Source organism: Phyllobates terribilis, unplaced genomic scaffold (genome assembly GCF_046119375.1).
Source record: "Phyllobates terribilis strain yellow unplaced genomic scaffold, ASM4611937v1 Scaffold_4__5_contigs__length_816908805, whole genome shotgun sequence".
NCBI lineage: Eukaryota > Metazoa > Chordata > Amphibia > Anura > Dendrobatidae > Phyllobates > Phyllobates terribilis.
Window position 1 is genome coordinate 29,915,924 of NW_027362764.1, and position 22,044 is coordinate 29,937,967.

At 52.6% G+C, this 22,044-nt stretch overlaps 1 protein-coding gene across 3 annotated transcripts in view; it reads left to right on the forward strand.

The window, feature by feature from the left end:
* MINDY4 (MINDY lysine 48 deubiquitinase 4) overlaps positions 1-22,044 on the forward strand; it is a 205,654-nt gene that overhangs the window by 7,501 nt on the left and 176,109 nt on the right. For all 3 annotated transcript variants that reach the window (XM_073677206.1, XM_073677207.1, XM_073677208.1), the window contains exons 6-9: positions 11,474-11,517; positions 14,460-14,569; positions 20,150-20,266; positions 20,425-20,504. In XM_073677206.1, the coding sequence (XP_073533307.1) occupies positions 11,474-11,517; positions 14,460-14,569; positions 20,150-20,266; positions 20,425-20,504 (351 nt within the window). The remainder of the gene's footprint in view (positions 1-11,473; positions 11,518-14,459; positions 14,570-20,149; positions 20,267-20,424; positions 20,505-22,044) is intronic.

Genomic DNA, 22,044 nt, shown 5'->3' on the forward strand with positions numbered 1-22,044 from the left:
CCCTCGGCTGGCCCGAGTCCGCTCCCTCGGCTGGCCCGAGTCCGCTCCCTCGGCTGGCCCGAGTCCGCTCCCTCGGCTGGCCCGAGTCGAGCATTCTGCTGCATTACTGTGGCTATGATGCATTTACAGCTTAAAAACCCGTCCTAGAAGATGTAGCTGGGCAGCTGTGTGGTCTTCCCAGTCACTGACGGCAAGCAGAGATCCTGGAAGCCATAAGGAATAGATAAAGCATTTCGGAAAATGGCTGTGGCTTCAATGTGCGGCCCCAGGGCCGATGTCTACTCCTCCTTTCCTCAGTAATAACCACTTTGCATGTAACAGTGTTTCCACGTTTCTGAATCCTTTCTTCCTTTTATTGATGACGGATGTATGGAGATTGTAGGACTCTTTCTGGCCTTCGGTTCATGCACTAGGAGGCTCAGGATGGGCAGCAGTATTGCTCCTTCTCATCGGGGGGCGCTGGGTGTGGGGCGTGGAGCTGTGGGCAGGTGATGCCATGAGTATCGGATGCAGGCTGTGCCCTCTGGGACATTGTGCGAGTGGCACACAATTCTGGGAAGGGACTGGAGAGAATCCTTACATAACCCGGGACTAGCGCACAGCGGGATTACTGGAGACTCTGCATTTACTGCTTCCTCGCTCTGTGATCGGCTGACATCCCCCGGGCCGCGGACCCTCATAAAGACAAGCATGTGTTTCCAGTCTGTACTGACGCCAATGCCCAGGAGTGATGGCAGACAGGAAGCCAAGAAAGAATAGTGCGGCTGCAACTCCTCCAGCACCTCTGCAACCGGCGCAGCTGGGAATAGGAGGCCGAGCACGGGGGCAGCGGAGGCCGAGCACGGGGGGCAGCGGAGGCCTCCTAATAGTCACAACAAGGGCACAGGCCGAACCCTCAGCACACGGAAGAACCCACCCTGAATAGGAGAGAATATAAGAGCAGGAAAAGAGATGTACGGCGGTTCACTAGCCCGATGGAGGGCCAAATCCCCTGGCCCAAGGGAGAGGCGCATGCCGGCCCAAGGGAGAGGCGCACGCCAGCCCAAGGGAGAGGCGCACGCCAGCCCAAGGGAGAGGCGCACGCCTGCCCAAGGGAGAGGCGCACGCCTGCCCAAGGGAGAGGCGCACGCCTGCCCAAGGGAGAGGCGCACGCCTGCCCAAGGGAGAGGCGCACGCCTGCCCAAAGGAGAGGCGCACGCCTGCCCAAAGGAGAGGCGCACGCCTGCCCAAGGGAGAGGCGCACGCCTGCCCAAGGGAGAGGCGCACGCCTGCCCAAGGGAGAGGCGCACGCCTGCCCAAGGGAGAGGCGCACGCCTGCCCAAGGGAGAGGCGCACGCCTGCCCAAGGGAGAGGCGCACGCCTGCCCAAGGGAGAGGCGCACGCCTGCCCAACGGAGGTCCACGCGCCGGCCCAATGGAGAGCCAAATCCTCCGGCCCAAGGGAGGGCCGCACGCCGGCCCAACGGAGAGCCAACTCCCCCGGCCCAGCGAAGGGTCACACGCCTGCCCAACGGAGGTCCACACGCTGGCCCAACGGAGAGCCAAATCCTCCGGCCCAAGGGAGGGCCGCACGCCGGCCCAACGGAGAGCCAACTCCCCCGGCCCAGCGAAGGGTCACACGCCTGCCCAACGGAAGTCCACGCGCCGGCCCAACGGAGAGCCAAATCCTCCGGCCCATGGGAGGGCCGCACGCCGGCCCAACGGAGAGCCAACTCCCCCGGCCCAGCGAAGGGTCACACGCCTGCCCAACGGAGGTCCACACGCTGGCCCAACGGAGAGCCAAATCCCCCAGCTCAATGGAGGGCCACTTGCCGGCTCAAGGAAGAGCCACATGCCGGCCCAACGGAGGGCCAAGTCCCTCGGCTCAAGGGAGAGCCACACGCCGGCCCAACGGAGAGCCAAATCCCCCAGCTCAATAGAGGGCCACTTGCCAGCCCAAGGAAGAGCCACATGCCGGCCCAATGGAGGGCCACATGCCTGCCCAATGGAGGGCCACAAGCCAGCCTTACGGAGAGCCACACACCGGTCCAACTGAGGGCCGCACACCAGCTCGACTGAGGGCCGCACACCAGCTCGACGGAGGGCCGCACACCAGCTCGACGGAGGGCCGCACACCAGCTCGACGGAGGGCCGCACACCAGCTCGACGGAGGGCCGCACACCAGCTCGACGGAGGGCCACACACCAGCTCGACGGAGGGCCACACACCAGCTCGACGGAGGGCCACACACCAGCTCGACGGAGGGCCACACACAAGCACAACGGAGGCTTCAAGTCGACTCAGTCGGGGCCTATGGATGCATCTAGCATATATATCATGAAAATTTTCACCATGCGCACAGCAAAGCAACACTACAAACAATGTCACATTTTTAGTATTTTTTTAAACCTCTGTCTGCTCTCAGTGAATGGAAACATTCCTTAGTCCTTCACCCGGAGTGCAGCCTTGCTCCGCAGCTTGTCATGGACCTTACTTTTTTAAGAAGAATAAAGTGATTTTACTTTTGGATGCTGGATAACTACTGCTTTTCAATGTAGGAAATTAGTTGTGGTGCCAGTTAGGGTGGATGGTAAAAGTCAAGGTCTGGGTGTGATCGCACTCACTTCTAAAGTCGGACTGCTGCACCCACCACTAGGGGGAGTTCACTACATACAGATTTATACAGCCACCGCTAGGAGAAGCTCACTACATACAGATTTATACAGCCACCACTAGAGGGAGCTCACTACATACAGATTTATACAGCCACCGCTAGGAGAAGCTCACTACATACAGATTTATACAGCCACCACTAGAGGGAGCTCACTATATACAGATTTATACAGCCACCACTAGAGGGAGCTCACTTCATACAGATTTATACAGCCACCACTAGAGGGAGCTCACTACATACAGATTTATACAGCCACCACTAGAGGGAGCTCACTACATACAGATTTATACAGCCACCACTAGAGGAGCTCACTACATACAGATTTATACAGCCACCACTAGGAGGAGCTCACTACATACAGATTTATACAGTCACCACTAGAGGGAGATCACTACATACAGATTTATACAGCCACCACTAGAGGGCACTCACTACATACAGATTTATACAGCCACCACTAGGAGGAGCTCACTACATACAGATTTATACAGCCACCACTAGAGGGAGCTCACTACATACAGATTTATACAGCCACCACTAGAGGGAGCTCACTACATACAGATTTATACAGCCACCACTAGAGGAGCTCACTACATACAGATTTATACAGCCACCACTAGGAGGAGCTCTCTACATACAGATTTATACAGTCACCACTAGAGGGAGCTCACTACATACAGATTTATACAGCCACCACTAGAGGGAGCTCACTACATACAGATTTATACAGCCACCACCAGAGGGAGCTCTCTACATACAGATTTATACAGTCACCACTAGAGGGAGCTCACTACATACAGATTTATACAGACACCACTAGAGGGAGCTCACTACATACAGATTTATACAGCCATCACTAGAGGGAGCTCACTACATACAGATTTATACAGCCACCACTAGAGGAGCTCACTACATACAGATTTATACAGCCACCACTAGAGGGAGCTCACTACATACAGATTTATACAGCCACCACTAGAGGAGCTCACTACATACAGATTTATACAGCCACCACTAGAGGAGCTCACTACATACAGATTTATACAGCCACCACTAGGAGGAGCTCTCTACATACAGATTTATACAGTCACCACTAGAGGGAGCTCACTACATACAGATTTATACAGTCACCACTAGAGGGAGCTCACTATATACAGATTTATACAGCCATCACTAGATGGAGCTCACTATATACAGATTTATACAGCCACCACTAGAGGGAGATCACTACATACAGATTTATACAGCCACCACTAGAGGGAGCTCACTACATACAGATTTATACAGCCACCACTAGAGGGAGCTCACTACATACAGATTTATACAGCCACCACTAGAGGGAGCTCACTACATACAGATTTATACAGCCACCACTAGAGGGCGCTCACTACATACAGATTTATACAGCCACCACTAGAGGAGCTCACTACATACAGATTTATACAGCCACCACTAGAGGAGCTCACTACATACAGATTTATACAGCCACCACTAGAGGGAGCTCACTACATACAGATTTATACAGCCACCACTAGAGGGAGCTCACTACATACAGATTTATACAGCCACCACTAGAGGGAGCTCACTGCATACAGATTTATACAGACACCACTAGAGGGAGCTCACTACGCACAGATTTATACAGACACCACTAGAGGGAGCTCACTACGCACAGATTTATACAGACACCACTAGAGAGAGCTCACTAAATACAGATTTATACAGACACCACTAGAGGGAGCTCACTACGCACAGATTTATACAGACACCACTAGAGAGAGCTCACTACATACAGATTTATACAGACACCACTAGAGGGAGCTCACTACGCACAGATTTATACAGTCACCACTAGAGGGAGCTCACTACATACAGATTTATACAGACACCACTAGAGAGAGCTCACTACATACAGATTTATACAGCCACCACTAGAGGGAGCTCACTACATACAGATTTATGCAGACACCACTAGGGGGAGCTCTCTACATATAGATTTATACAGCCACCACTAGAGGGAGCTCACTACATACAGATTTATACAGCCACCACTAGAGGGAGCTCACTACATACAGATTTATACAGCCACCACTAGAGGGAGCTCACTACATACAGATTTATACAGCCACCACTAGAGGAAGTTCACTACATACAGATTTATACAGCCACCACTAGAGGGAGCTCACTACATACAGATTTATACAGCCACCACTAGAGGGAGCTCACTACATACAGATTTATACAGCCACCACTAGAGGGAGCTCACTACATACAGATTTATACAGTCACCACTAGGGGGAGCTCACTACATACAGATTTATACAGTCACCACTAGGGGGAGCTCACTACATACAGATTTATACAGCCACCACTAGAGGGAGCTCACTACATACAGATTTATACAGCCACCACTAGAGGGAGCTCACTACATACAGATTTATACAGCCACCATTAGGGGGCACTCACTACATACAGATTTATACAGCCACCACTAGGGGAGCTCACTACACACAGATTTATACAGCCACCACTAGAGGGAGCTCACTACATACAGATTTATACAGTCACCACTAGGGGGAGCTCACCATATACAGATTTATACAGCCACCACTAGAGGAAGCTCACTACATACAGATTTATACAGCCACCACTAGGGGGAGCTCACTACATACAGATTTATACAGCCACCACTAGGGGGAGCTCACTACATACAGATTTATACAGCCACCACTAGGGGGAGCTCACTACATACAGATTTATACAGCCACCACTAGAGGGAGCTCACTACATACAGATTTATACAGCCACCACTAGGGGGAGCTCTCTACATACAGATTTATACAGCCACCACTAGAGGGAGCTCACTACATACAGATTTATACAGCCACCACTAGAGGGAGCTCACTACATACAGATTTATACTGGCACCACTAGAGGGAGCTCACTACATACAGATTTATACAGCCACCACTAGAGGGAGCTCACTACATACAGATTTATACTGGCACCACTAGAGGGAGCTCACTACATACAGATTTATACAGCCTCCACTAGAGGGAGCTCACTACATACAGATTTATACAACCACCACTAGGGGGAGCTCACTGCATATGGATTTATACAGCCATCACTAGATGGAGCTCTCTACATACAGATTTATACAGTCACCACTAGAGGGAGCTCACCACATACAGATTTATACAGCCACCACTAGAGGGAGCTCATCACATACAGATTTATACAGCCACCACTAGAGGGAGCTCACTACATACAGATTTATACTGTCACCACTAGAGGGAGCTCACCACATACAGATTTATACAGTCACTGCTGGGGGTTGTGCTTCCATTGATATATACAGTACTATTTAAGATTTTTAGGCCGGTGTAATAAAATGCTACTATGTAGAATGCTTTAAAAAATTAGATGTGCTAATTTATTTTTTTTATCAAAAAGCAAAGTGAATGAACTAAAAAGAAATGTAAATCCCATCAGTATTTGGTGACAGCCCGTCGCCTTCATCAGTTGTTCTAGGTACTTGTCACTTGCACTTGTCCGGGATTTTGTAGGATTAGGCTGTGTGCCCACGATCTGGAGCCTCTGCGGGTTTGACGCTGCGGACTTCTGCTTCAGACCCGCTGTGGCCAGATGTTACATCATAGTGGATGGGATTTGTAGAAATCCCATGCCCACTATGCGTCTGCTGCTCACCCGCGGAAACTTTTCTAAATGAGAAGGTGTGTCCAAACTTTTGGTCTGTACAGTGTGTCTTCAGGAGGCTGAGGTCGGAGCATTGTGCTCTCTGCGGAGCCTCCTCCGTCTCTGCCGCCGGGAACGTTCTGTTCTCTGGGACAGGAAGCCTCGATGGCATATTATATAGGGGAGGACACGCCGGAGCGCAGGAACAATTCATCTGTTTGGATGGAGTTTATAACTTCCTTTTTCTGTCTGGAAAGATCCTCGGGATGTAAACATTATATACGAGGAACAATACGGCAGCGGGCGCTGTATACACTGCTCCAGGGTCTCCGGTTCTCGGGTGTATATTGCCTGCAGTGTACGACTTGTGCTTTATGCAGGAAATAGTATTTGCTCCATCTTGAATAACTGCCCTCAGCTCAGATGTTATGGATTTGTCTATTCTGAAGCTTGTTGACTCTTTTCATCCAGCAGAATTGTGAATGCAGCTCTGGAGAATAAGGTCATGTCCATTTCTTTGAGCAATGTGCAGATTTCTGGGTACGTTGCACAATAGCTCCTGTCCTTGAGGTGGAGGGAGACTGATTGTGGGGCGGCCCGTATGTCAGTGAGGTGGAGGGAGACTGATGGTGGGGCGGCCCGTATGGCAGTGAGGTGGAGGGAGACTGATGGTGGGGCGGCCCGTATGGCAGTGAGGTGGAGGGAGACTGATGGTGGGCGGCCCGTATGGCAGTGAGGTGGAGGGAGACTGATGGTGGGGCGGCCCGTATGGCAGTGAGGTGGAGGGAGACTGATGGTGGGGCGGCCCGTATGGCAGGGAGGTGGAGGGAGACTGATGGTGGGCGGCCCGTATGGCAGTGAGGTGGAGGGAGACTGATGGTGGGGCGGCCCGTATGGCAGGGAGGTGGAGGGACACTGATGGTGGGCGGCCCGTATGGCAGTGAGGTGGAGGGAGACTGATTGTGGGGCGGCCCTTATGGCAGTGAGATGGAGGGAGACTGATGGTGGGCGGCCCGTATGGCAGGGAGGTGGAGGGAGACTGATGGTGGGCGGCCCGTATGGCAGGGAGGTGGAGGGAGACTGATGGTGGGCGGCCCGTATGGCAGTGAGGTGGAGGGAGACTGATGGTGGGCGGCCCGTATGGCAGGGAGGTGGAGGGAGACTGATTGTGGGGCGGCCCGTATGGCAGTGAGGTGGAGGGAGACTGATGGTGGGTGGCCCGTATGGCAGTGAGGTGGAGGGAGACTGATGGTGGGGCGGCCCGTATGGCAGGGAGGTGGAGGGAGACTGATGGTGGGCGGCCCGTATGGCAGTGAGGTGTAGGGAGACTGATGGTGGGCGGCCCGTATGGCAGGGAGGTGGAGGGAGACTGATGGTGGGCGGCCCGTATGGCAGTGAGGTGGAGGGAGACTGATGGTGGGGCGGCCCGTATGGCAGGGAGGTGGAGGGAGACTGATGGTGGGGCGGCCCGTATGGCAGGGAGGTGGAGGGAGACTGATTGTGGGGCGGCCCGTATGGCAGTGAGGTGGAGGGACACTGATGGTGGGGCGGCCCGTATGGCAGGGAGGTGGAGGGAGACTGATGGTGGGGCGGCCCGTATGGCAGTGAGGTGGAGGGACACTGATGGTGGGGCGGCCCGTATGGCAGGGAGGTGGAGGGAGACTGACGGTGGGGCGGCCCGTATGGCAGGGAGGTGGAGGGAGACTGACGGTGGGGCGGCCCTTATGGCAGGGAAGTGGAGGGAGACTGACGGTGGGGCGGCCTGTATGGCAGGGAGGTGGAGGGAGACTGATTGTGGGGCGGCCCGTATGGCAGGGAGGTGGAGGGAGACTGACGGTGGGGCGGCCCGTATGGCAGGGAGGTGGAGGGAAACTGACGGTGGGGCGGCCCGTATGGCAGGGAGGTGGAGGGAGACTGACGGTGGGGCGGCCCGTATGGCAGTGAGGTGGAGGGAGACTGATGGTGGGGCGGCCCGTATGGCAGTGAGGTGGAGGGAGACTGATGGTGGGGCGGCCCGTATGGCAGTGAGGTGGAGGGAGACTGATGGTGGGGCGGCCCGTATGGCAGGGAGGTGGAGGGAGACTGATGGTGGGGCGGCCCGTATGGCAGGGAGGTGGAGGGAGACTGATGGTGGGGCGGCCCGTATGGCAGGGAGGTGGAGGGAGACTGATGGTGGGGCGGCCCGTATGGCAGGGAGGTGGAGGGAGACTGATGGTGGGGCGGCCCGTATGGCAGTGAGGTGGAGGGAGACTGATGGTGGGGCGGCCCGTATGGCAGTGAGGTGGAGGGAGACTGATGGTGGGGCGGCCCGTATGGCAGGGAGGTGGAGGGAGACTGATGGTGGGGCGGCCCGTATGGCAGGGAGGTGGAGGGAGACTGATGGTGGGGCGGCCCGTATGGCAGGGAGGTGGAGGGAGACTGATGGTGGGCGGCCCGTATGGCAGTGAGGTGGAGGGAGACTGATGGTGGGGCGGCCCGTATGGCAGGGAGGTGGAGGGAGACTGATGGTGGGGCGCCCGTATGGCAGGGAGGTGGAGGGAGACTGATGGTGGGGCGGCCCGTATGGCAGGGAGGTGGAGGGAGACTGATGGTGAGGCGGCCCGTATGGCAGTGTGGTGGCAGTGGAGTTATTTGAGGCTTTCTGCACAGGTTCTCAGGATTCTTCTGAAGGTGTTCACTGGTGGGGGAGACTATGACCAGCTGGGATAGCACTTTCCAGAGCACAGGGGAAGCACGGAGAGATATTGGAGAGAAGCAGAGGAGGGCACTGAGGATGAATGAGGGTCCGCGACCCCTGTTTGGGGGATCAGTAGGGTCACAAGTCCCTCACACATAAAGGAGGATGTCCGTCCTGCAGTCCGTGACGGGTCTGTTGTTAGTCTCCACAAGAGCGGAGCTGCACGAGACCTATCCTGTGGTCAGGTGATGAACGTCTTTGTGGGTTTCTCATCAGTCATTAAAGGGTTATTCCCAAAATAAGCTACCCCGTATCCTTTGGATAGAGCTTCACTTTGTGTCCCCTGCGATCGCCAGTGATCCTGAGAGCGGTGGTCTGCTGCACCGTCATGATTGTCCATGGGACTGCAGAGAAAGGGGAGCGCAGCGCTCGACTATTTCCAGCCGTCCCATAGGCAGTGAATGGAGGCCAAGCACGTGCACCAAGTCAGGTCTGCAGAGCAATCTCGGGATTGCAGGGGTCCCCAGCAAGTTATCCCCTTGCCTCTGGACAGGGAATGACCCTTTAAGATGAATGATAAAATTCTTGCTGCTACCACCACTAGGGGGAGCTCACTGAATATCGGTTGTATGTGTCAGGATGTGAAGAGCTTCCCCTAGTGGCAGTTACAGTCATTTATTATCATGGAGGACCCCCCGAGTGTCACCTGTCTTAATGATGGCGAAGATTGCAGAGAAGCAGTGACCGGGGCGGAAGCTGCCGCCATTATTATCAGCTGTATTGAGCCGTCCTGGGAGAACATTACACTAAGTGGCTCTTCCTTTGTCATGATCTGAGAGCCAACTTCAAAGGGAGGATGTCTCAGACAATAAGACGTGTGATAGAAATGTCAGCGGCTTCTCAGACAACATCCGGACGTGCTGCTGCAGACACATGTAGGGGAAATGCTGGGTAACATCCACGTCTATGGGGCGAGTGCGGTCCCCGAAGGAGGCAGCCAACATTTATCTGTGGACTGTCTTGTAGATTAGTGCTGCGTATCCCTCCAGACCCTCAGAGTCACAGCACTGCGGCTCCGGGGGTCTCTGCGTGATGACGACCTGTCCGATCAGTCTCCTGACCGCTGAGGCCATTGATTGACAGGGAGGTCAGGTGATCGCTCAGGCCATTGATTGACGGCGAGGTCAGATGATATCTCAGGCCATTGATTGACGGCGAGGTCAGGTGACCGCTCAGGCCATTGATTGACGGCGAGGTCAGGTGACCGCTCAGGCCATTGATTGACGGCGAGGTCAGGTGACCGCTCAGACCACTGACTGACGGCGAGGTCAGGTGATCGCTCAGACCACTGACTGACGGCGAGGTCAGGTGATCGCTCAGACCACTGACTGACGGCGAGGTCAGGTGATCGCTCAGACCACTGACTGACGGCGAGGTCAGGTGATCGCTCAGACCACTGACTGACGGCGAGGTCAGGTGATCGCTCAGACCACTGACTGACGGCGAGGTCAGGTGATCGCTCAGACCACTGACTGACGGCGAGGTCAGGTGATCGCTCAGACCACTGACTGACGGCGAGGTCAGGTGATCGCTCAGACCACTGACTGACGGCGAGGTCAGGTGATCGCTCAGACCACTGACTGACGGCGAGGTCAGGTGATCGCTCAGACCACTGACTGACGGCGAGGTCAGGTGATCGCTCAGGCCACTGACTGACGGCGAGGTCAGGTGATCGCTCAGGCCACTGACTGACGGCGAGGTCAGGTGACCGCTCAGGCCATTGACGGTGAGGTCAGGTGACCGCTCAGGCCATTGACAATCACCTGACTAAGGGGTAAAAAAAAAACCCCAAAGTTATCACCCAGCGTAAGCTTGTGTGGTGGGATCAGCCCGCACCGTCTGTATACTGGACGGGATTACTGCCTCTGCCCCAGACCAAGAAATAATAAAGTTGAGGGCCATTAAACTTAAGTCGTTAGGGATTTAGGGTGAGAGGACCCCCTTATTGAGAGCGGGCCCCCTTATTGAGAGCGGGCCCCCTTGTGTAGAGCGGGCCCCCTTGTGTAGAGCGGGCCCCCTTGTGTAGAGCGGGCCCCCTTGTGGAGAGCGTTCCCCCCTTGTGGAGAGCGTTCCCCCCTTGTGGAGAGCGTTCCCCCCTTGTGGAGAGCGTTCCCCCTTGTGGAGAGCGTTCCCCCCTTGTGGAGAGCGTTCTCCCTTATGGAGAGCGGACCCCCTCCTGATGGATGCGCTGCAGGTGGTCCCGAGATGCAGTGCTCGGTGCAGGGTGTTTCTGGGAATGTCTGCTCGCTGTTCTCCTGCCGCGGCCGTCACGATAGACGACCTTGAGGCTGCATATGCTTTTCCCGCGGTGCGGACATCCACGGATCTGAGGGGGCCGCCGTCTGACTATTATTCGATAACCTCTAACTTGTCTGTTTCCTGTAGGAAGTCGTACACACGAGAAGATGGCGGAGAAGACCTCCGGCTGGGTGAGCACCTCTCTGTGTCTCATGGGGTTAATACCGGGGCCACAACCTGTTGTGTTCTGAGCCACATGTGGCTGGGGGGTCGGGTTATTATATGGTCCCGTCTGACCCCCGCAGCCCCCAGGAGAAGTCATCAGGAGGTCCGGGATTTCTTATTCAGAAAGCCACTATAAAACCAAACACATACACTCGTGCGGCTTCTGATTCTTTTTTTTTTCTTTTTGCAGTGGGGTATATTTTCTGTAGCTGTGGCCGTATGAGGGGTTTTTAGTAGCGGGACAAAAAAAAAAAAAGAAAAGACAGCTTTCATATTACCATAAAAAATCAGGCAAGGCCTCATATTGTGGGGGAGGCTCCTGCTGCAGCCTCATATTGTGGGGGAGGCTCCTGCTGCAGCCTCATATTGTGGGGGAGGCTCCTGCTGCAGCCTCATATTGTGGGGGAGGCTCCTGCTGCAGCCTCATATTGTGGGGGAGGCTCCTGCTGCAGCCTCATATTGTGGGGGAGGCTCCTGCTGCAGCCTCATATTGTGGGGGAGGCTCCTGCTGCAGCCTCATATTGTGGGGGAGGCTCCTGCTGCAGCCTCATATTGTGAGGGAGGCTCCTGCTGCAGCCTCATATTGTGGGAGAGGCTCCTGCTGCAGCCTCATATTGTGGGGGAGGCTCCTGCTGCAGCCTCATATTGTGGGGGGAGGCTCCTGCTGCAGCCTCATATTGTGGGGGAGGCTCCTGCTGCAGCCTCATATTGTGGGGGAGGCTCCTGCTGCAGCCTCATATTGTGGGAGAGGCTCCTGCTGCAGCCTCATATTGTGGGGGAGGCTCCTGCTGCAGCCTCATATTGTGGGGGAGGCTCCTGCTGCAGCCTCATATTGTGGAGGGAGGCTCCTGCTGCAGCTTCATATTGTGGAGGGAGGCTCCTGCTGCAGCCTCATATTGTGGGGGGAGGCTCCTGCTGCAGCTTCATATTGTGGGGGGAGGCTCCTGCTGCAGCTTCATATTGTGGGGGAGGCTCCTGCTGCAGCTTCATATTGTGGGGGAGGCTCCTGCTGCAGCCTCATATTGTGGGGGAGGCTCCTGCTGCAGCTTCATATTGTGGGGGAGGCTCCTGCTGCAGCCTCATATTGTGGGGGAGGCTCCTGATGCAGCCTCATATTGTGGGGGAGGCTCCTGCTGCAGCCTCATATTGTGGGGGAGGCTCCTGCTGCAGCCTCATATTGTGGGGGAGGCTCCTGCTGCAGCCTCATATTGTGGGGGAGGCTCCTGCTGCAGCCTCATATTGTGGGGGGAGGCTCCTGCTGCAGCCTCATATTGTGGGGGCTCCTGCTGCAGCCTCATATTGTGGGGGAGGCTCCTGCTGCAGCTTCATATTGTGGGGGAGGCTCCTGCTGCAGCCTCATATTGTGGGGGAGGCTCCTGCTGCAGCCTCATATTGTGGGGGAGGCTCCTGCTGCAGCCTCATATTGTGGGGGGAGGCTCCTGCTGCAGCCTCATATTGTGGGGGAGGCTCCTGCTGCAGCCTCATATTGTGGGGGAGGCTCCTGCTGCAGCTTCATATTGTGGGGGGAGGCTCCTGCTGCAGCCTTCATATTGTGGGGGAGGCTCCTGCTGCAGCCTCATATTGTGGGGGAGGCTCCTGCTGCAGCCTCATATTGTGGGGGGAGGCTCCTGCTGCAGCCTCATATTGTGGGGGAGGCTCCTGCTGCAGCCTCATATTGTGGGGGAGGCTCCTGCTGCAGCCTCATATTGTGGGGGAGGCTCCTGCTGCAGCCTCATATTGTGGGGGGAGGCTCCTGCTGCAGCCTCATATTGTGGGGGAGGCTCCTGCTGCAGCCTCATATTGTGGGGGAGGCTCCTGCTGCAGCTTCATATTGTGGGGGAGGCTCCTGCTGCAGCTTCATATTGTGGGGGAGGCTCCTGCTGCAGCCTCATATTGTGGGGGAGGCTCCTGCTGCAGCCTCATATTGTGGGGGGAGGCTCCTGCTGCAGCCTCATATTGTGGGGGAGGCTCCTGCTGCAGCCTCATATTGTGGGGGGAGGCTCCTGCTGCAGCCTCATATTGTGGGGGAGGCTCCTGCTGCAGCCTCATATTGTGGGGGGAGGCTCCTGCTGCAGCCTCATATTGTGGGGGAGGCTCCTGCTGCAGCCTCACAGCCCGGGGTCTGTACAATGAAGGAGGCGATCACTGATCGTCCGACCCCTAGAGAAGCAATCTGCAGATGGAAAGGCTCAAAGGATTGGAGTGGACTAAAGCGGTTGTCCGGGAAAAATGTCCATTTTTATTAAATATAAAATATGTAAAAATAATACAAAGTGATTCTCCCCTGCCGGCACTTACCTGGGTCCAGTGCAGGTTGCCCCACGGTTTACACCCGAAGGGAGACATGTAAGTGCCAAGGGCAGAGCTCCTGTAACGAGACGCGCTGGGACTTATTCACATTACCTAGATATATTTGTGGAAGAAGACGCAGAATCGGGTTTCTTAGTAGTGGACGCTGCTTTACATTTTTCATTTTTGTTGCATTTGTAAATTCCCCCATGGAGGCGTCATACAGACCCCATCGATGCGCAGGGTGCTGGGGGGCCGTGTACAGAGAGTAGGATGAGTTCAGTAACCACAGCGGGAAATGTCGGGGAGCGGAGGCTTCTCTCTGAGGATCTCTCCTTACCCCGTGCGTAAGTACTGGCAAGAAATCATCAGCACGAATCACAGACCGACGCGTTCCTCCATTATCAGTGCTGACCGGCACACAGGAGAGGTGTGTTGCAGAGCCTCCAGCAGCACAGAGCATTTCAGGAGAGGTGTGTTGCAGAGCCTCCAGCAGCACAGAGCATTTCAGGAGAGGTGTGTGCTAACCCTGTGGCTGGTGTGTGGCAGGGCCTATAGATGTATATATACGTATATACTCGCCTTCATCCCTCTTTCTTGGCCTCCATCTTCCAATCAGATGACGTGGAGGAGGACTTGCTCTCGGTTGATGTCGCCAGGATTCCATCTTTCCTCATGAGAAATGAAGTTCAGACCGAAGGGAAAGCGATCGATCTGCAGCAGGCGACAGTGAGTGACAGACGGGGGCAGCAAACTGCAGGGAATGTATATACTGTCATGGCCGAAAGTGTTGGCACCCTTGAAATTGTTAAAGTGGGGGGTGTGTCTTATAGTCCGAACATATGTGGGGGGGCTGGGGGAAGCGGCAGCGGGGGATGCGCTACTAGAGAAAATGAATGGTGTGGGGAGCAGTGAATATTAATTTTTTTTAATAGCCATCACACTGTGCCCGCAGCGCGGCTCCTGGCAAGTATGGCACCCTTCATCCCTGTATGTATGGCCCCACTTATCCCTCTTATCCCTCTTCCCGGTATGTATGGCCCCCTTCATCCCTGTATGTATGGCCCCCTCATCCTGGTATGCTTGGCACAGTCTGATCCCTGTCGCGCTGCACAGAAAAAAAACAAACAATTATACTCACCTCCTCTCTCCTCCAGCGCTGTGTCACGCTCTGTGCCGGAATAGTCACTGCACCCCACGCTGGGATTGTGTGCGTGGGGAGCAGTGACCATTCATTCTCCCTAATAGCGCAACTCCTGCCACAGCGCAACTCCTGCTGCGCTCGCGGTCAGTGTGCCCACTATTAAAGGCCATGAATATTCTCCACTCTCATGGTTGTGGTGAATATTCATGGCCTTTAATACCGGGCACACTAACAGCCGAGTGCTGCAGGAGCCACGCTGTGGTACAGTGTGAGCGCTATTAGGGAGAATGAATGGTCACTGCTCCCCACGCACACAATCCCAGCATGGGGAGCAGTGACTATTCCGGCACAGCATCTCGGTGTGTGAGTGTTCATGGCAGTTACGCCATGCGTGGCTCACACAGTGTGAACCCTGAGGAGGCAGAGGACGCAGCGATGGAGGAGAGAGAAGGTGAGTATATATATATATATATATATATATATATATATATATATATATATATATATATATATATATATATATATATATATATATATATATATATATATATATTTTTTTTTCTGTGCAGCGTGACGGGGAACAGGGGGTGCCAAGCATACCAGGATGAGGGGGGCCATACATACAGGGATGAAGGGTGCCATACATACCAGGAAGAGGGATGAGGGGGCCATACATACTGGGATGAGGGGGGGACATGCATACAAGGATGAGGGGGACCATACATACAGGGATGAAGGGTGCCATACATACCAGGAAGAGTGATGAGGGGGGCCATACATACAGGGATGAGGCATGAGGGGGGCCACACATACAGGGATGAAGGGTGCCATACATACCAGGAAGAGGGATGAGGGGGGCCATACATACCGGGATGAGGCATGAGGGGGGCCATAAATACATGGATGAAGAGTGCCATACATACCAGGATGGGTGTGAGGGGGGGGGTCATACATACCAGAATAAAGGGTGCCATACATACCAGGAAGAGGAATGAGCGGGGCCATGAATACCAGGATGGTGGCTTGGGGTGCCATACATATCCGGATGGGGATGAGGGGGGCCATACATACCAGGATGAGGGATGAAGGGTGCCATACATACCAGGATGGGGATGAGGGGGGCCATACATACCAGGATGGGGATGAGGGGGGCCATACATACCAGGATGGGGATGAGGGTGATCATACATACCAGGATGAGGGATTGGGGTGCCATGCATGTCAGGATGGGGATGAGGGCCACGTATAACAGGAAGGAGGGGGCCATATACCAGGATGGGGGATATTAACAGAATTGGGGGACATTACCCCTATAACAGTGTCAGCAGCTGACCCCTCCCCCCTTAACAGGGCATCATGACCACATTTTTTGCTTAATTTTTTTTTCTATTTTCGTCCTCTAAAACCTAGATGCGTCTTATGGTCCGGTGAGTCTTATAGTCGGAAAAAGACAGTATTTCTCCCAGAAAATTATTGCAATTACACGTTTTGTTATACACACATTTATTTCCTTTCTGTGTATTGGAACCACAAAAAAAAAACAAAGAAAAAAAAAGGTAAATTGGACATAATTTCACACAAAACCCCAAAAATTGTTGGCACCTTTCCAAAATTGTGGGTAAACAACTTTGTGTCAAGCATGTGATGTTCGTTCACACTCACCTGTGGCAAGTAACAGGTGTGGGCAATATGAAAATCACACCTGAAACCAGATAAAAAGAGGAGAAGTTAACCCAATCTTTGCATTGTTTGTCTATGTGTGCCACACTAAATATGGAGAGCAGAAAGAGGAGAAGAGAACTGTCTGAGGACTTGAGAACCAAAATTGTTGAATAATATCAACAATCTCAAGGTTACAAGTCCGTCTCCAGAGATCTTGATGTTCCTTTGTCCACAGTGCGCAACATAATCAAAAAGTCTAATCTCCTTGGATGTGGACGGCAGAGAAATATTGTTGAAGAATAGTCCGGATGATGGATAAGCAGCCCCATTAAAGTTCCAAAGAAATTCAATGCTGGCTCAGGGTGCATCATTGTCAGAGCGAACTATCTGTCCACGTGTGAATGAGATGAAACGCTATTGCCGGAGATCCAGGAGGACCCCACTGCTGACACAGAGACATAACAAAGCTAGACTGCAGTTTGCCAAAATGTGCGTGAGTAAGCCAAAATCCTTTTGGGAAAGCGTCTTGTGGACAATTGAGACCAACATAGAGCTTTGTGGTAAAGCACATCATTCTACTGTTTATCGAAAACAGAATGAGACTTACAAAGAAAATAACACAGTACCTACAGTCAAATATGATGGAGGGTCACAGATTTTTTCGGGTTGTTTTACTGCCTCTGGCACTGGGTGCCTTAACTGTGTACAAAGCATCATGAAATCTGAAGATTACCAAGGGGTTTTGTTCCCAGTGTGCCACACAAATGCAAAGATTGAGTCAACTTCTTTTTTTTTTTGTGTTGCTCCAATTCGCACAAAGGAAATAAACATGTGTATAACAAAACTTGTCATTGCAATAATTTCCTGGAAGAAATACTTCATTTTCAGGAACCATTTCAAGGGTGTCAACACTTTTAGCCATGACTGCAGTTGTATACAGGGATGTCTGGCAAAGTGGCCGCCGGTGCTGAGATGCCTTCATGAATACAGATGAGGTCAGAAGGCGATGTGTACCCCGAGTCCAGCATAGACCCTGTCCGTGCCGAAAGACAGCTTTATCCTTATGTAGAGTATGGGGGAGACTGATACTTGAGTAGAGGAGGAATATAACTGTATAGAGAGATGTGCGTCAGTCAGTGAAGGAGATCGACCTGTGGGAAATGCCATGACTGCACACACATATACCTGCACAATACAAGCATATCACATACATAATATATATACTGTATATTGTACGGTTTTACTCACTCAGCTGCTTTTGAGGTAGGCACAGGAAGCAGTTTCTTTAAAAATGTCCAGGGCAGGTTTATTGGCTTTTCATAAACCGCACTTTACAAGTAAATGAAACACAGGCTTGTCCGGCACAAAGTAACAAAACAGAAAAATAAACAGTCCATACAGTACTGCGGGTTCGCCCGCTCACAGTCAGTGTCCTTTAGCACAGACACGCTGGAGGTCTCCACACCTCCAGCCACATATACTGAATGAGACACTTGGTCTCCATTTTATTTACAAAACCTCACTCTGGGGTGGTGATATGTGAGCAGCCATTCCCTCCCATCTCTTATGACTGATCGTAAAACCCGGCCCTGCTTTGCCCTATTAACCCTTTCAGCACTACGTGTGCTGGAGCATGCATTCCCGGGTTTACATCACCGAAGCTACCAACCTAGGTGATACATATCTCCCCTCAAGGACCTGTTTGGCGGCCATCTTAAAATATACCGTATGTGGTAGACAGATACATATAATATACATATAGTGTGATGCCCCATGTGATACACACATATTATATATACAGTACAGACCAAAAGTTTGGACACACCTTCTCATTTATAGATTTTTCTGTATTTTCATGACTATGAAAATTGTACATTCACACTGAAGGCATCAAAACTATGAATTAACACATGTGGAATTATATACTTAACAAAAAAGTGTGAAACTACTGAAAATATGTCTTATATTCTAGGTTCTTCACAGTAGCCACCTTTTGCTTTGATGACTGCTTTGCACACTCTTGGCATTCTCTTGATGAGCTTCAAGAGGTAGTCACCGGAAATGGTCTTCACTTCACAGGTGTGCCCTATTAGGTTTAATAAGTGGGATTTCTTGCCTTATAAATGGGGTTGGGACCATCAGTTGTGTTGTGCAGAAGTCTGGTGGATACACAGCTGATAGTCCTACTGAATAGACTGTTAGAATTTGTATTATGGCAAGAAAAAAGCAGTTAAGTAAAGAAAAACGAGTGGCCATCATTACTTTAAGAAATGAAGGTCAGTCAGTGCGAAAAATTGGGAAAACTTTGAAAGTGTCCCCAAGTGCAGTTGCAAAAACCATCAAGCGCTACAAAGAAACTGGCTCACATGAGGACCACCCCAGGAAAGGAAGACCAAGGTTCACCTCTGCTTCTCAGGATAAGTTTATCCGAGTCACCAGCCTCAGAAATCTCAGGTTAACAGCAGCTCAGATTAGAGACCAGGTCAATGCCACACAGAGTTCTAGCAGCAGACACATCTCTACAACAACTGTTAAGAGGAGACTTTGTGCAGCAGGCCTTCATGGTAAAATAGCTGCTAGGAAACCACTGCTAAGGACAGGCAACAAGCAGAAGAGACTTTTTTTGGGCTAAAGAACACAAGGAATGGACATTAGACCAGTGGAAATCTGTGCTTTGGTCTGATGAGTCCAAATTTGAGATTTGGTTCCAACCACCGTGTCTTTGTGCAACGCAGAAAAGGTGAACGGATGGACTCTACATGCCTGGTTCCCACCGTGAAGCATGGAGGAGGAGGTGTGATGGTGTGGGGGGGCTTTGCTGGTGACACTGTTGGGGATTTATTCAAAATTGAAGGCACACTGAACCAGCATTGCTACCACAGCATCTTGCAGTGGCATGCGATTCCATCCGGTTTGCTTTTAATTGGACCATCATTTATTTTTCAACAGGACAATGACCCCAAACTCACCTCCAGGCTGTGTAAGGGCTATTTGACCAAGAAGGAGAGTGATGGGGTGCTACGCCAGATGACCTGGCCTCCACAGTCACCAGACCTGAACCCAATCGAGATGGTTTGGGGTGAGCTGGACCGCAGAGTGAAGGCAAAAGGGCCAACAAGTGCTAAGCATCTCTGGGAACTCCTTCAAGATTGTTGGAAGACCATTTCCGGTGACTACCTCTTGAAGCTCATCAAGAGAATGCCAAGAGTGTGCAAAGCAGTCAACAAAGCAAAAGGTGGCTACTGTGAAGAACCTAGAATATAAGACATATTTTCAGTTGTTTCACACTTTTTTGTTAAGTATATAATTCCACATGTGTTAATTCATAGTTTTGATGCCTTCAGTGTGAATGTGCAATTTTCATAGTCATGAAAATACAGAAAAATCTTTAAATGAGAAGGTGTGTCCAAACTTTTGGTCTGTACTGTATATATATATACGTTCTCATACACACCCGTATCAGAAGACGTCTGTGCGGCCGCTTATCGCTGTCTCTGCTGCAGGATCTGAAGAAGCTGCTCTTCGGTTCTTGTCTCTGCTGCTTCAGTGAAGAATGGAAAATCCAGAGCTTCACATTCACCAACAGCAAGAAGCTGAAGTACGGCATCGTACAGAAAAAGGTATATACCCCCAGCCCCTATATACCACTGCTATATACCCTGGTATACTGTCCGCAGCGCTGAACAGAATCGTGTGACGCCCCGGAGTCAGATTGCTTCACCTTATATTTTCGGATGCTCGTCATCCCTGATGGAGGACTGTGCTTTGCTTCTTCTAGGGGGGTCCCTGCGGGGTCCTGGCTGCCGTCCAGGCCTGTGTGCTGAAGCATCTGCTCTTTGGGAAGGAGTCTGACAACAGGTGAGATCTGCAGCACGTAGCCGGGCGGTAACACTCTGCATCCGCCGCAGCCTCGGGGCAGATCCAGCATTGTCTGGTGCCCAAGACCCTCAGTGCGACCCTGGATTTGGGGCTTATTGGTTATCTAGTCTGGGGGGGTATCAGTATCAGAGGTGGCTGGTGATCACTGGACCGCCCTGCGCTGCAGCGTGGTGGAGTACTCAGTTCTGAAACGGTGCGACCATCGGCTCATCTGTCACCTCTTCAGGATCGTGCTCAAGTTACCAAAAGGCTGAGAGGTAAAAAACAAACAAAAAAAGTGTTAGGGTACTTAAAGATGTTTTTCTAGGGAGGGATTGTTGTAACATAGAGAAAAAAATCACTTACTGTACCTCCCTGAACACCCCAACACTCCAGCACTGCTGCTCTGATGCCTTCCTAAAAGCCTCCCTATTAATAATGGTCGCTGTACAGGAAGCCACGACCCTGTACTGCTCTATATACAATGTGTTTTACGGATACGGCAGAGGTCGGGGGTCATACATCATCCGGTCCCAGCTTTACATTAATTGCTGCATTATTAGACCTCCCAGCGAGATCCCCCAATAATAGGACATTACTGTACAGTAGTATCGTGTGCTCCGGGGGAGGACGGGGAGCGGTGCAGGGACCATTATACCAATCGTCATTGATATCCTGTGCTCCGGGGGAGGACGGGGAGCGGTGCAGGGACCATTATACCAATCGTCATTGATATCCTGTGCTCCGGGGGAGGACGGGGAGCGGTGCAGGCACCATTATACCCATCGTCATTGATATCCTGTGCTCCGGGGGAGGACGGGGAGCGGTGCGGGCACCATTATACCCATCATTACTGATATCCTGTGCTCCGGGGGAGGACGGGGAGTGGTGCGGGCACCATTATACCCATCATCATTGATATCCTGTGCTCCGGGGGAGGACGGGGAGCGGTGCGGCAACATTATACCCATCGTCATTGATATCCTGTGCTCCGGGGGAGGACGGGGAGCGGTGTGGGCACCATTATACCCATCATTACTGATATCCTGTGCTCCGGGGGAGGACGGGGAGCGGTGCGGCACCATAATACCCATCGTCATTGATATCCTGTGCTCCGGGGGAGGACGGGGAGCGGTGCGGCACCATTATACCCATCGTCATTGATATCCTGTGCTCCGGGGGAGGACGGGGAGCGGTGCAGGCACCATTATACCCATCGTCATTGGTATCCTGTGCTCCGGGGGAGGACGGGGAGCGATGCGGCACCATTATACCCATCATTACTGATATCCTGTGCTCTGGGGGAGGACGGGGAGCGGTGTGGGCACCATTATACCCATCGTCATTGATATCCTGTGCTCCGGGGGAGGACGGGGAGCGGTGCGGGCACCATTATACCCATCATTACTGATATCCTGTGCTCCGGGGGAGGATGGGGAGCGGTGCGGCACCATTATACCCATCATTACTGATATCCTGTGCTCTGGGGGAGGACGGGGAGCGGTGTGGGCACCATTATACCCATCGTCATTGATATCCT